This window comes from Chinchilla lanigera, unplaced genomic scaffold (assembly GCF_000276665.1).
Source record: "Chinchilla lanigera isolate Chin_1 unplaced genomic scaffold, ChiLan1.0 scaffold00085, whole genome shotgun sequence".
NCBI lineage: Eukaryota > Metazoa > Chordata > Mammalia > Rodentia > Chinchillidae > Chinchilla > Chinchilla lanigera.
The window spans coordinates 8,515,258-8,529,909 of NW_004955486.1; the positions used below are offsets into that span (position 1 = coordinate 8,515,258).

The following is a 14,652-nucleotide window of genomic DNA, read 5'->3' on the forward strand; positions in this document are numbered from 1 at the left end:
AACATGTGGCCTGCAGACAGGCTATACCAGGCTGAGCCGGGGCCAGGACGGGCACGCCCGACAAAACTGTGCAGATGGACACGAGGCCTTTACGGCTCAAAGTGCTGCTATTGCTCAAAGCCCTGGATGCCCACAGATTAGCTGATTGCACGGGCTGACAGGTAGGTACCCCGCTAGGAGGAGACCTAGGAAGCGTGGGGCACTGTCATGGCAGCAATGATTTCCTTCTAGGTCACCTGCAGCTAGGTGGGTCAGGAAGACGCTGTGCCACCCAGCTCCTAGTACCCAGTAACCAAGGAGAGATGGCAGATGCCCTCCAGGACAGCCATCTGCACATGGGTGCGGTCCTCACCAGGGACCAGTCTGGCAGGAGGCACCCCTGTGATTCCAGTGATGCCTGCCAGTCCTCTCCTGCTGTCCCTGGAGGGGCCCACGCCTGTGCCCTGAAGGTGAAATGTGCTCCCTGCTACTCTACTCCTCCCTTTCCTTGGTCTTCACACCGCCCCCCAGGCCCTAGGGCCCACATGGGCTGCGTGGTCCATGACATCAGCCGAGGCCCAGGCCTGCCCGGTGGTCCTGCCATCCCACGTCTCGGGAGGACAGCCAGGGCCAGGCCCAGGTGGGCATCTCTGACAGGGGCCATGTGGCCATCACAGAGCATGGTGGAAATCGGGAAGGCGCCCGGGGCTCTTTACACAGGCTCGGCGGCCTCCCGGCACGGCTCGCCATTCTGTTTCCATAAAGTCACTTAAGTGGCAACTGGCCTTGCGAGTGCTCCCCTGATTGGAGCTGGGCTGGCAGGCGTGTTGAGCTGGGGGTACAGCTGTGGCCGCTGCTCCCTCCTTTGTGAGACACTGGGCGGGGGTGGGGGGACTTCAAATGGGACCGGCTGAGTCCACGTTATGTTTTGCTAATATTTGAATTTTACTTAAGATTACTTTTTCTCCCCTATTTAATATATTGTTTTAAATAAAAAATCCTAATAAATCTTGAGAGAAATATGTCATAGCAGAGCTTAAAAACCGTAGTGCAATATATAACAGTTCATAAAATATTCTACCCAAATGGCCAAAATCGCAGGGCGTTTGGACCAGAAGTAGTTAATTCCAGGCCCTGCATTTTATTAGCTACTAAAATTAAGAAAGGGCAGTGCTCTTTCACAGCCAGATAATGAAGTCCCATTTTCTCTTTTTTAATTCTATAAAATTAAACTTCCTGTTTTAAAGGTCTGGGGAGGCCTTGGGCACAGGGTCCACGGATGAGCCCTGGGGGCGGGCGTCCGAGGAACAACCTGGCCCTTATGTGCTTGCGACTTTAAAGTGCAGGCCTCGGGAAGAACACGCCGCAGTCAGCAAAAACTCGCAGGTCATAAATCAGAGCTCCATTTTTTCCCATCATTTTAACTAATCCCTTAAATCTTGGTGCCCAAGCTGTACCTGAAACAGAAGCTGCGGCCACTGGCGCCCACCTCCCTGCTGGGCGGGCATGGTGAGGGGTGCCCAGGCCACAGAACTGAGGCCCGAGGGTGGCAGGCAGCACCGGGCCACACCAGCAATGTCCCATTTGTCCCCAGGCCTGGGGAGCCAGCACCCAGGGGAGCCCCAGGGCCAAGCTGCAGCCTGACTGGAACGACCCTTTCCATTCCAGGAGTTTCTCCCACGCTGGCTGTGGATCGTCAGGAATCCCGCTGGGCCAGGGGACAGCCCTACACAGCGCACCCCAATTTTGTGGCCAGCCTTCAGGGTGCAAGAGCAGGTGCAGAAAACAGCTGAGCTTCAAAAATGTGACAGAACCCTTCGACCCTGGGTGTCAGATACGGGGCCAACTCCCCAAGGCCAACAGGGCGGCCAATGTGGCTTCCCCTTCACCAGACCCCGCCATGGCCACCCGGGGCCCCTGCTTGTGGGCTGAGATGGGTTTGTGGTGGGAAAAATTCGAGTGGCTGGGTGAGCTGCTTGGTGGTGATGAGGTCTTCACTCCCTGTGCCCGCGCCGGTTCCCGCGCCGGCCCCGGAGGAGGAGCAGAGTGGCCGAGGGTGACCAGGACCAGGGAGGGCATCCAGGCGAGAGCAGGGGCGCTGCTCCCCACCTGCCCCTCATGACACAGTGACCACTTAGCTCTCATCCACCCCTCACTGCAAGACACTTCTGTCCATGGAGCCGAGCCCGGGCCGCACGCCATCCGGGCGTCTCTGCTTCTCTGTCTACTTCCACCCCTGCGGAGGGGTGTTACTCCATGGTGACATGTGGGGACATGTCTGAGGACAGCCAGGCTCCTCTGCCTGGAGTTCAGCTGGGCAACATGCAGGCATGTTGGTGTGACAAGGCGCCTCCCCCAGGGAGAGCGGGACCGAAGCCCTTCCTGCTGGACACCGAAGGAGGCGGGGCTGCACAGTGGTGGACAGGCGGACACGGTCCCTGGCCAGCCAGGTAGGGACAGCCTTGATGGCTGGCAGGCCGGTGCCCACCCCAGAGCTGGCCCCTCTCCCTGCACAGAGCACCTGTCACGGGGGGACATCTGAGGGGTCCCAAAGTGGGGGGACCAGGACTCCTGCCTGCACCCACTGTCCACGGGGTGGAAGGCTGGGCCACAAGGCCAAGTCCTGTCCTCGGTAATGGAAGTGCATGGTCACGTTCCCAGGACAAAACCCCTGCTCAGTCGTAGGAGGAAAATGACAAAGCCTTTTGTGTGGCTATTAAGTTTCTGTCACAGCCGGGTTATCGTGTTTTGGGCATCTGCCGGCGAGGCCTCTTATCCCAAATCTCTCAGCAGAAGCTGCGGCTCCACTGACCTGGCAAAGCACACCCAGGAGGCCCCAGGCCCGTCTGCACGCAGGCTTTGCACAGGGAAAGGCCCTCGCCATACATAGACATGCATGGGCACACACGCACACGGGCATGGGCCACACCAACACAGGCACATGGACATGTGCACATAGTAACACACACCAACACACGACACACACAGACACAAAACACACACACTCACCCACACACACCCTAATACACGTGGGTACGCTCGCGGCACTCGTGAACACGTGCACGTGCTAACCACACACAAACATATGCACACACTGCAGCCACACCTGCCCGAGTGCACCAACACACACTCACACACGAAGCACTGACACTGCTCTCCCTTGCCACACCATGGCGCGGTGAGGAGGTGGCCCTCACCGGGCGCTGCTCGGCTCCCTGAGCTCACACCAGCCTCAGCCTGTCATTTATAAACAAAAAACTGAAAACTGATGCCCACACCTATGTGCATGCACATGTGTGCACATACACACACACCTGTTAGAAGGGCACATCTTGGTCGTCGAGACCGTGTGTCCTGTCTTCCATGGGAGCTGGTGCCGTTCTGACCCCTCTTAGCATCCTGATGCTCTGGGTGGTGCAGTCCGGGCTGCCCCGGCTGTCCGTGTGCTGTGGCCTGACGCCGGTCCCCGCGTTCCACCAGGGGAGGGCCAGCCGGGGAGGGACAGAGGGAAGCGGTCTGTTGGGGCAGGCAGTCTGGGTGCGCCCTCGGGGACTGTCAGGGGCCCCCAGCCGTGAGCGGATGTCCTGCCCGGTGCTCTAACACTGATGAGCAGGAGGGGACCCTGCCTATGGGGAGCAAGTCCCAAGCAGGACCCCAGTGAGCAGCAAGGAGGAACAGAGGCTCCAGGTGGGCACAGCAAGCTTGGAGTGTATCCAAGGGGATGCCACACAGTCATCTATCTGCACAACTGTCCACCAAAGGGCACAAGTGCCTAACCAGATACAGGTTTCCTGACACACATAGGTGCTGTTAATAAACAAATAATGGGAGTTTGTGGCTCAACTACTGGGTCGTGCTTAGTCTTCAGGGGAAGCTGCGACACTGAAGACCCTGTGGGCAGTCAGTGTGTGTGCAGCCGCTGGCCTTTGTCCACCCGGGTACAGGGCTGGGGATGGGAGCCTCTTGCTAGCAGTGGCTCGGTCCTCCCTGGAGTTTCTCATAGGCTTTGTGCACACATGTGTGCGCACACCTACATGTGCACCACGCCCACCCCACCCCACCCTCACAGCTCTTTCTGCAGGTTGGAATTGAGCCACTGAGCTGAACATCCACGGGGCCCTGGGGTGGATTCCAGGCTACAGCAGCAGGGCTCCCTCTAAGGACTGGTGTTGCCTCCTGATGGTGCCTGGAGGTGGCCCGTCCCCGGGAGGGGCGCCCCAGGGCCAACCCAGCCCTCCCGGCCTGTTCGTCGCTCTGAGCAGGCCAGCGGCCCGTCTGGCCTGGAGGCCAGCGCCCTCCACCATTAATTGGCTACAGCCGGTAGCCATGGCCACATCTGCACGGTGTTTCCAGGACCATAAATCAGGGGCTGGGGTGGCGCTGGAGCCCTGCCAAGGAGGGAGGCCCAGAAACCCAGGAGCTGGGCAGGCCAGGTTGAGGGTGGCTTGGGTCGCAGGAAGGAGGTGGTGTATGCGTTCCTCCTGCAGCGAGATTTGTGGCCATCTCAGGCTGGAGGTCTATGGTGCAGGAAGGTGCTGTGGTGAGAGGAGCGAGTGTGCACCCCAAAGGTTCCCCTGCTGGGAACAGCACCCAGCACCACCTAACGCAGAGGGGCTGAGGCAAGACGGCACAGGGGTCGGCCAGGCCATGCCTGCACTCCTATGAACAGGGAAACTGAGGCCAGCAGGAAAGTGATTTGCTCAAAGTCAGTCAGCAGCCCTTGCATAGAACCTGGCCCAAATTCTGGTTGCTGCCACGGTGACATGTGGGTATGGCACCCAGAGAGCCTGGGCAGGAGGGCAAGTGGGCCTTTGGCCAAGGCCGGGGGGTGGCGACTCCTTGGGGCGGGTGCAGGAGGGAGCCCCTGGGGAGCAGGAGCCCCAAGCTGCGCACATTGGCCTTGGCTGCTCCGGGGACACAAGGGCAGCCACCTGGCCCCCAGAGTGTCTCTCTTTCTGGGTCTTGTGGTCCAGGTTCTGCCGAGGGGGCTGCTTTACAGGATACCCACTGACGCCATCTTCACCACTGTGAATTAGCTCCACGTGGTCCCCAGGCTCTCTCTGAGGGAAGCCTCATCCACAAACCCACATTCCAGGTCAGAAACGGAAGTGCAGAGAGCGCAAGGAACTGTAAACTCAGGAGCCCACGCTCTCCCCAGACACCGCGTGGCTCAGACTTCTCGGAGAGAAGGAAGTGGGGCAAACTGGATGGGCTCAGGAGTCCAGTAGCTGACCAGAAAGGGAGAACAAGAAAACAGAGAAGCGGCCAGGAGCACTCGGATCAGGTATGATACTCAGCAGCACCAAGACAGCACCCTGGCATGTCCTGACCGGCGGGGGAGAGGGGTGCACCTGGGAGCTTCCAGAGAGGGTCGGACACAGATCATATGCAAAGGGTCAGGAATAGAAACGGCATTAGACCTTGGAGCAGGGAGAAAGTGGAAGACGCTGGCGCAACTGTCGAAATTCTGAGGCAGGCAATCGCCAACCTAGAATCCAGTGCTCTGACAAACACACGCTAAGATCAAAAGGAGGGTCCCAGCCTCGAACCCTCATCAGCCCTTTCTCAGAAAGCTACTAGAGGATGTGCGCCAGTAAACTGAAGACATAAAACAATGAAAAAGGAGATGTGTTGGATCCAGGAAATAGAACCCCAAGGCAGGCAGAGGAATTCGCAGTGTGAAATGAAGGAAGTCCCAGACAAGCATAACCCAGTCCTGGAGAGGAGGTGACAGTCTGACCCACGTCTGCTCCCCGGCAGAATTATTAGTGGCACCTGTCTGTCCGATATCCTCAGTGCAATAAGAACTGGTGAGCCACCAGAACAGCAGAGAGGAGAGAAGAGCACTCCCAGAGACAGCTCCATGATGAGTGAAGCCAGCAGAAACCTGAAGCATTTGCCTACTTTTGAAGAAATCTTACTGCTTGAGGGTCAGTTATTGACATCTTCCAAGAAACAAATGCAAAGGAAAATTTAAGGCAATTGTTAGTGTACACAAAGAGAAGGTTCCTGAAGAGAAGAAATAAAACCGTAGTTCTTCCTGTGAACACTGTCTTTGTGTCCATAAGAATGCAAGTCCTCATGGTGCACAGCTGTAACCCCAGCACTCCAGGAGGCTGAGGCAGGAGGATTGCAAGTTTGAGCCCAGCCTGAGCAATGGAGCAACTTAGTGAGGCCCTGTCTCAAAATAAAAAATAAAAAGGGCTTGAGATATAGCTTACCATGAAGTCCTTGGGTTCGATCCCCAGTATCAGTCAGTACTACAAAAAGAAAGGATGGAAGAAGGAAGGAAGGGAGGGAGGAAGGGAGGGAAGAAGGAAGGAAGGAAGGAAGGAGGGAAGGAAGGAAGGAAGGAAGGAAGGAAGGAAGGAAGGAAGGAAGGAAGGAAGGAAGCCCTAAAACTGACATAGTGGACAGCTACGTGGTGATTGCTGGACTGTGTGTTGAGGGGTTCAGTCTTTACGCTGTAACCACAAAAAAGTCCATGTGAAGTCCTCAGAGTTGAAGTGTGACCTATGTTACACAAGGTATAAGCTTGAGATTTTATTCTTAGGTTTTGTTTGTGCCATGCTTTGTGCAGAACCCAGGGTCATTGTTGTGCTGGGCTACTGCCCTACCAAGGCCAGGGACCGTGGTGCAGCAGGCGAGGAGGAACACAGGCAGCGTCTCGGACAGTGACCCCGCGGTGGCCGCAGCAGTCACACGGCTGTGCCTGGACCAGGGAACCCAGATCTCCTGCTGTGCACCTTAAATACAGACAAAAATTAAAACGCTTGGCAAGAGAAGCACAGGTAAAACTTTGAAACAGCTGGAAGTGGCCAGTCTGGGGCAGGCGTCGCAGGCTGACGAGGAGTCCAGGGCATCTGTTTTCCTTTAAAGCTGTGCTCTCTGCACGTGTGACCTCCACCAAACCCCTCCCGCGGGACTCTGCCGCAGAGCGGCCCTCGGTGGTGGCCGCCTGGAGCCCCGACTCGTTCCCTCCGCACGCGGCCTCCTGGGGGCGCTCTGCTCCTCACTCGGGCTTCTCTTCTTTACCTTCCTTCCGGGTGATTTTTGTAAAGCCAGCACCAACACAGACTCCAGAGCTGAGCTCAAGAGTGAAGGCCCAGGGCCGGCGACTTCGCGTGGCCGCAGGGGGTGTGAGCAGCACGGACATCACCCACGGAGGGGCCTGCGTGTGGGCCTGGGGCAGCACCTTCCTGTGTGCGTCTCCTCAGGCCACTCTGGCCCCGGTCTCCCTTCTGTCCTGGTGCTGAGGGGCAGTACCCGTGGTGGATGGGAGGAGCGGTCGCAGGTAAGGGCCCCTGTTTCTGAGCCAGAGCCGGGGGCTCCAGCCTTGAATCTCCCAGCAGGAGCTGCCTTGTGTGAAGGTCCGATTCCCGGAGGAGGACACTGAGGTGGGCGGCTATGAGCTCACAGAGGCCGGGGGCTGCGCAGGCCTCGTCCTGCAGGAGTCGCCTTGGCCCTGTGTTTCCACCTGGCTCCCCCTCCCCTGTCCTGCCCGAGCGGGAGGTGCGTGTCCACCTGCTGCTCTTCGGGGCCCCTGCCCTCTGGGACGCCCGCTTGGGGGCAGGGAACGCGGCCAGCTGTAACCTGCGGCGGGCATGGCCCTCCCGCGAGGCATGCTTCTTGTTAAGGGTCCAGGCCCGAGGGAGGAGCAGGCACAGAGCCCAAGGCCCAGACTTGCTCCCCTCCACCCACATCCTGCTCTGTGTGCTGCTATGATCTGCGGTTTTCTGGGGCTCTGGGCTCCTGGTCGCCTGCCCTTCGGTCCCCGCCCCGCCGAGAAAGCGGGCAGCACAGGGCAGAAGCAGCAGGGGGCGGTGCCGTCCCTCTGCCTCCCTTCAGTAACCGGTGCTGTTTATTCAGTCTTTTTTCAGGGCCTCCCCACTCCTCCCGTGCCCCAAGGTGACAGCCAGCCCCAGGTAGGAACCAGTCACGGGCAGGACAGTCAGGACTGGGTGAGCCCTCGGCTGGCGGATCTTAGCTCTGAGACTGCACCACCCAGGTGGTCCTGGGCACCACCACCGGCTCCAGGCTGTGCCTCGGGGGCCTTGGTTCCTGCTGAGTCTCAGGGCTGAGGCCCACCTCGTCCTGCTGAGCCTGCTCCTTCCCCTGGCAGCTGCCCCCTGTGCTTCCACCTGAGTCTGCTGCCAAGCCATGGAGGCCTCCAGAATCTTGGGGTGCTGGGCTCCCTCAGGACCTTGTCTCTGTGTCAGAATGGCACAGGGACCCTCCCAGACCAATGGCACCCTGACCCCGAGCAGAGCAAGAAGATCGCTAGGCCGGTTCTGCCTCCTCCTGTGCCCACCTGGGCCAAGGCGGCCTCGCTGGCCACCCAGTGGTCCCGGCTGCTCCATCTTCTTCCCATGCCCTCCTCATGCACCTTGCCCACAGCGTCCAGCTCAGCAGGGGCAGAGGGACCGGACGCTGCTCCCTCTCCCTCCCTCACAGAGCCCCTCCCCTTGGGGGACCAGCAGGGCAGTGGAGGTCAGGCTCTGGTCCGGCTAGGCAGGAGCTCGGCGTGGGTGTGGAGGAGGGAGGGCACGGATACCCCCTCCACCTGTGCATCTTGCGGCCCCCGTGTATCCTGAGGAGCTGGCACTGAATGAGGGGGAGGGCTTGCCATCGATGGCACGGGGAGGCAGCACCTGACCTTGGGGCGCTGCCAGAACCCACCTTTCCCCAGGGCAGGGCCTCGACCGCAGCCCTGAAGTCGGCCAGGCTGGAGCGGCTCATTGGACTTCGTCCAGCAGCTCTGAAGAGCTCGTGTGGTGAGCACTGCAGGGCACCTACACTGTGGGCGCCGTGTGGGCCCGGGGGACCCGGGAACAAAGCACCCCGGACTGCGCGGCCTCAGCAAAGAATGTTTATCTCCTCCCAGTTCTGGGGCCGGAGTCCAAGGCGGAGATGTGGGCAGGATCCTCGCTCCGAGGGAGAGGGGCTCTCCTTGCTGTTCTCCTGCTGTCTTCACTGTCGCATCTCCCTGCCAGAGGACACCAGGCCACGGGATTTAGGGCCACCAACAACCTCGCCTTTCCTTGACCGTCTACACCGACCTATTTCCTGATACAGCCATGCTCCAGGATGTCAGGGGTCAGGACTTCAGCTTAGGAATTCGGGGACACAGTTCTGCCCGGCACAGGAGCTGAGGGAGCCCCCTCAGGCATGGAGCACCCATCCCCAGCAGGTGGAGTGGGCCCACAGGCAGCAAACCCAGAGGGGCCCAGTGCACTGCCCCACACGGCCCCTCTGCCCAACCCGGAGAGCGGGGGCTCCAGCAAGGAGCAGGCGAAGTAAGGACCTGGGGAGGCCGGGCCAAGCACCACGGTGGCCGCGGGACCTGCCAGGGCCCCAGGTGCTCCTCCTGCCGGGGCCAGAGACGCACACAGCTGCTCAGGGCCCTAACAGCCGCACCAGTCTGGACTTTCAATTATCCCGAGATCCTGAGAGCGTGTCGGGGTGGCGGCGTTGGGTTACCATCGCAAATTCCGACTTCAAGAGCAGCCATAAAACAGAGACCCCGAGCGTGTTTTTCCCCTTTTTCCAACATTAGCAGCTCATCTGATACTTACTCCTTGGTTCCAGTTTCCTGACAGCCAGCGACACCTTGGGGGCCCAAGAGTGTACGCTCGCTGGGCTCTGGCGGAGATGCCGGGCAGCTGTGTGGCCCCCGCCATGATTTTCTTTCACGACCCCAGGTTAGGGTTATCCTCACTCTCCACCCGAAAATCTTCCAGCAGGAAGGGCAGACAGCACGCCTCCCAGGCTCACCACACTTAACCTCCCGCAGAAGATCAAAAGCGGAACACAATTAAACTCTCCTCTACCTTTCTGAGTGCGCCAGACCCGCGCGTGCCTTGCTCGGGCCCAGCTGCGTGCAGTCCAGTGGGGAGAAGAGGCGCGGCCCTCGCCTCCAGAAGCAGATCAGCCAGGACCCTGGCTGGGCTTGGCCACCCCTCCTTCTCACCCCCTTGGGACCAGCCTGGCCTGGCCTGCACCTGCTCTGTCCTGAGAGGTGGCACCCAGGTGCCCAGCAGGCCTCGCGGGGCTCCCACACACTGCCCTGCACCTGGCACTTTCCCACCCCTGCAGCCCTGATCCCAGGACAGGCAACCACCTCGGGCCCCACTGGCCCATGCCCAGCACATCCACTCCAGGTGCTGGGGGGGAGGGTGCCACCCTTACCTGCTGGGTGTCCCGCCAAGGTCACGGTCATCTTTCAAGGACACCGTCCACCTCCTCTGTGCTCGGCGCCCACTGAAACAGAACACTTCTGTCCTCTTCTGTTTCCTGAATTTGTCCTTCCCCACCTGCCCAGAGTTCTCCTGCTGGAACCCCGGGGCTCCCGCTGGATCCCACCCAAGGCTGGGCCCAGGCTCACGTGCTGTGGGCCACACCCTTGATGCTCAGCCAGTGTATGCACAAGCACCCCCTGCACCCCCACACCCCTACTCACACACACACTCGCGGCTCGGCCCCACACAGAGGTCTGTGCGCACCTGCACCTCGCCTGCTCACGGCTGGGCCCCACCGGCTGCAGGCTCAGCCCAGAGCCAGGGGCCTTCAGATCTGTGCGCTCCTCCGCTCGCCCGGTCCTCGGCCCTGGTGCTGCACGTGGTGACCCAAAGAAAGGTTCTGGAGCCGGGTGAGCCCGGCAGGGAGGCCACCTCCCTCCACTCACAGAAGGCAGAGCGGATGTCGGATCTGCACCTCGGTTTCCCTGGATGTAAAGGGGACCATGACAGCATGTTTCCTGTCAGCACTGGAGATCAGTCACACAACAGACCCCCAGGAGCTGCTGGTTAACTCTGTCACCCTGTCCCATGTCCCTGTGTCATCCCATGTCCCTGTCCTGTGGCTGGGTCCCTGTCCCCCCTCCCTGTCCCTGTCCCTGTCCCTGTCCCTGGGCAGCAGCCATGCTCAGCACCCTGGGCATCTGTTCAGTGGCCTCTGCTCCTGGCTGTGTCCTGTTGGGGCCGGGAAGACACCCTGAGCTCAGCGAGTCATGGTGTCCCCGGCCAGCAGCACAGCTGCCTGGAGCCTCAGGCTCCCGATTTCGGGCGCACAGCCCCAGGTGCTCCTGGGGACACATCTGCGGGCCGCATGCGCAGAGGACTTGGGGAGCTGGCGGGAAAGACGCCGGTGGCAGGCAGCCAAGCCCCAGTTCCCTCTGCACTCTCGCAAGAGGGTCCTTATTGGGCATCATAAAAATATCACGCCTGCTTACCAGGGATTTATAATGCAATAAAATGTAAACAAACAGCTCTTTAGATCAAAGTAGCATAAATAACAGACGTGCTGGCTTCTGGAGAAAAGTTAATAAATCCGAGGTTTTCAACTGAAAACGGCTCCTGATGCTGATGACTCCCGACCTGCTGCCTGGGGCGGGTGGGGTGACAGTCCCCAGGGAGCCCCTCACGGGCCATCACCAGGGCCCCTGACAGCAGGCGCTGTGCCGCCCACCCCACCCCCACCCAACACTGAACTGCACCCCGGGTCCTGTCTCTTAATTTCCACCCCACCCCTGTGACAGTCAGAGCTTCCAGGAGGGACATCTGGAGGTGAAGCCTCTTTGACCTTTACCTCCCAGACTCCCTGAGTTTCTCCTGAGCTGTGAGCAGAGGCTGATGGGACACTGGTCCCCACCACTGAACCCCAGCCTGCGGGGGCTGCATCTCCCAGACCCAGGCTTCCTGGCACCGCAGAGAACCTCTGGGCAGATGCCAGCCCTGAGCGAGCCCGGAGAAGGCTGTGTGCTGGACCCAAGTGTGTGTGGGAATCGGGCATGCGGGGACACCAGGGCTCTGCCCTTGATCACAGCTGGTCAGGGAGGGCTTCGGACCCCCTGAGTGAGGCTGAGGCTGCCCTGTGCGTACTGGGGCCATGGGGCCCCAGCCTCAATCCCCTGGGGCTTTGTCTGCACCGCAGGCTGGGATGGGGGGTCTCTGCGGTGGGGGTGCCCAGTTACATCCATACCTCAGACAAGCAGCAATCCACGTCATCCTGTGAGTGGGGTCCACATGGTGCAGGGACCTCCTGTCCCCAGGAGAACTCCTGCTGGGGGCCTCGGATGCAGCCCTGTGCGGAGAAAGGGGCTCCGGAGAGCCCGTCAGGTGAAACAAAGTCCCCGGGTCCTCATCCAGAAGGGCTGCCTCCCTACAAGAGGGGGACACTGGACATAGATGTGGGGAGGGTGCCCGTGGGAGGACAGGGCAGAGACGGTGTCCTGGCGCCAAGAAGCTCAGCCCAGGAGGAGCCAGCGCCGAGTTTGTGCACAGCAAGGGGGCCCATGCTTACCCTGCAGCACCACTCACCTCTCTCCGGTTCCCAGGAAACTGGTACCACTTGCGCTGCTCTCCTCTCCGGGAAGGAAGGCCTCCCAAGGCACTGAACAGCAGCGTCCCCGAGGCCCATGCAAGCTCTGGGTGCCGTGCCCTTCCCTTCCCTGGCTGACAGTGGTGTGGCTTTGCACAGAGCCCCAGCTGTGGCTTCCACAGCGACAGCCATGTGAAAACACAAGCAGAGGCACCCACTCCCCCCACAGGTCCGCTCAGGCCAGACGCAGGGCCCCATACCGCCATGTCGGGGTGCACCGTGGAGCCCACCAGCTTGCGGAGGGCAGAGTCTCGGGCTCCTCAATGAAACACTAGGCTTTCCTGAGGCTCAGGGCAGGCGTCCTAGGGAGGAAGGACACAGACTGTGAGTGTGGAGGACAGACACCTGCTCTGAGCCCCGGGGCAGCCCACAGTGTCATCTTCCGGAGTCCTTCCTGGCACAGCCAGTGAGCGGGGAGTGGCAGGGTGGGCCTGGCTCCCACCCCTGTGCTCCCCACATCCCCAGCCAATGCTGGTGCTGGCCCAGAGCCAGCAAGCAGAGGCTGGACATCGGCCCCCAGGCTTCACGCGGGGTTCGTGTCACAGTGCAGCGGCTCTCACAGCAGCGCTGCGGAGTGTGTGCATTCTAGGGACTGCCCCGCTGGGTCCCCCATACTCCCCAGCCCGTCCCAGCCCAACTGGAAGCCCTGAACCGGGGGGCTCACTCTTGGATGGGTGTGCATGCCCCCCCCCCCCGGGATGGCACAAACTAGTCAGGAACCCTGCTTCCTCTTCCCAGGCCGGAGCGCTGCCCACACAGCCCTCAGAGAGCAGAACCCCAGCCCCAGGCTTTGGGCGGCCGCATCCAGCAAAGCCCCATCATCCTTGGCCAGGGAGGCCAGTTCTGGTCATTGAGGGGCCAGCCAGTCCTCCAGCTCTCCACCCACACTTAGAGGACAGAGCGGGACCAGCTCACCCCTGGTGCCTTCTGTGAGTGGGAGCGGGAGGTTTTACTCCAAATGCACGCATCTAAAAATATCCCCTTTCTGTGTGTTTTGACTCTGCGCCTGAGAACACGAACATGTTTCCACACGGAGCGGGCGCCCAGAGCCGGGACATCTTGGAGTGATTTGGGCACCTCCTCCCTGGGTGTCTCTGCAGTTGTAACAACGAGGGGGTTTACTAGAATCTGAAACACCGACTTGGCCCACACGGCGAGCCGCGTATTCATCTTGCAAACCGTAAAGATCTGAGACTATAAACTGTTGTTTCTTAAGTGTTTCAAAGCATAACATTGACACCGAGTTTTGCTGTAAAACAATCTGGGAAACGTAACGGCCCCGGGGGCTTTACAGGGCGTGGCGAATCGCTGCTGATGGGGTGGGAGTTCGCTCAGCGCCATCCGCCCCTGCAGGGCCCCCTCCCCGGTAAGACAGCTGGGAGCAGTGCCGTGTGGTCAGGGGTGGTGGCCGCTGTCCCCTCGGGGTTGACCTTATAAAGTAGGCAGCTGAGAGCAAAGCACAAGCCCACTGCCCACCTCCTTGTCCTTCCCCAGCCCAGGCAAGGTCCCTTCCCAGGCAGGGTGAGTCTCAGGTCATGCAGCCCCACGCAGAAGGGACAGGAGCAGCCACCCAGGACACAGCAGGATGTCTGGCCCTCAGAGATGCCCGAGATCAGAGCCTCTCCCCTGGGCCTCGGCGCACACTCCTGCCCATCCACAGGATCCACTGATGAAATTTCACTCAGTGAATCCCATGCCTGACACAGACTGCATTAGAGGGAGAGTGGTAGCGAGCACAGTGTGATTTTTCACTGGGCAGACACACGATCACAATGACAATGACCAGCCTCCTCGCTGCAGGGCGCAGGAGGAAGAGAGGCTGCCCATGGGATAGGACACCCGCGCCACCCCTGGCCACTCCTGGCCACCCCAGCTCAGCCACCACCTCTGCCTGGGACCCAGTGCAGGACCATGCCAGAGGCTGCCGGTGCCTGGGATGCCCAGCTGACATGTGGGGAGGTCATGTGGAGTCAGCCCCTTGCCCTACATCTTTGCAGCAGAGAAAATGCCCCCGGAATGTGCCCTGCCACTGTCTGAGGACCCAGAGCCCCCAGAGCCCCTGGGAAGCTGCCCTCCTGACCTCCAGGAAGGTCCAAGGGCAACAGCTCTGAGAACCGTGGAACAAGCCCGCTCCCTGCACACCCACAGCCTGCAGGGAGCTCACCCGCAACCGGAAGCCTGCAAGGAGGTCCAGCCGGTTCCCGAGGCCCCTAAGAAGCCTCTCGCCTGGGGTTCCTGCAGCCTGAGAACCAGGCAGAGCCTCATCCCACACAGGGTCCTGTCAGAAATGGGGTT

The 14,652-nt window shown here is 60.4% G+C and overlaps 1 protein-coding gene across 1 annotated transcript; it reads right to left on the reverse strand.

Annotated features, from left to right (window-relative positions):
• Positions 1 to 6,519: 6,519 nt before the first annotated feature.
• Positions 6,520 to 9,925, reverse strand: LOC102026532. Its single transcript, XM_005404320.2, has 3 exons — positions 9,555 to 9,925; positions 8,659 to 8,965; positions 6,520 to 6,725 (listed from the first exon to the last, which is right to left on the reverse strand). Exons 1-3 carry the CDS (start codon positions 9,657 to 9,659, stop codon positions 6,529 to 6,531), a joined length of 609 nt encoding a protein of 202 aa, XP_005404377.1. The 5' UTR covers positions 9,660 to 9,925; the 3' UTR covers positions 6,520 to 6,528.
• Between the last annotated feature and the right edge of the window lie 4,727 nt (positions 9,926 to 14,652).

Bases quoted from the DNA above. Each gene is read 5' to 3' on its own strand.
- LOC102026532 (XM_005404320.2), bottom strand. From the start codon at position 9,659: ATGGCGGGGGCCACACAGCTGCCCGGCATCTCCGCCAGAGCCCAGCGA. The intron at 8,966-9,554 runs GTAAGTATCAGA...GTCCTCTGGCAG, and splicing joins CAGGAAACTGGAACCAAGGA to GGAGATGCGACAGTGAAGAC. The intron at 6,726-8,658 runs GTGGGTTCTGGC...TCTGTATTTAAG, and splicing joins AGGCCCTGCCCTGGGGAAAG to GTGCACAGCAGGAGATCTGG.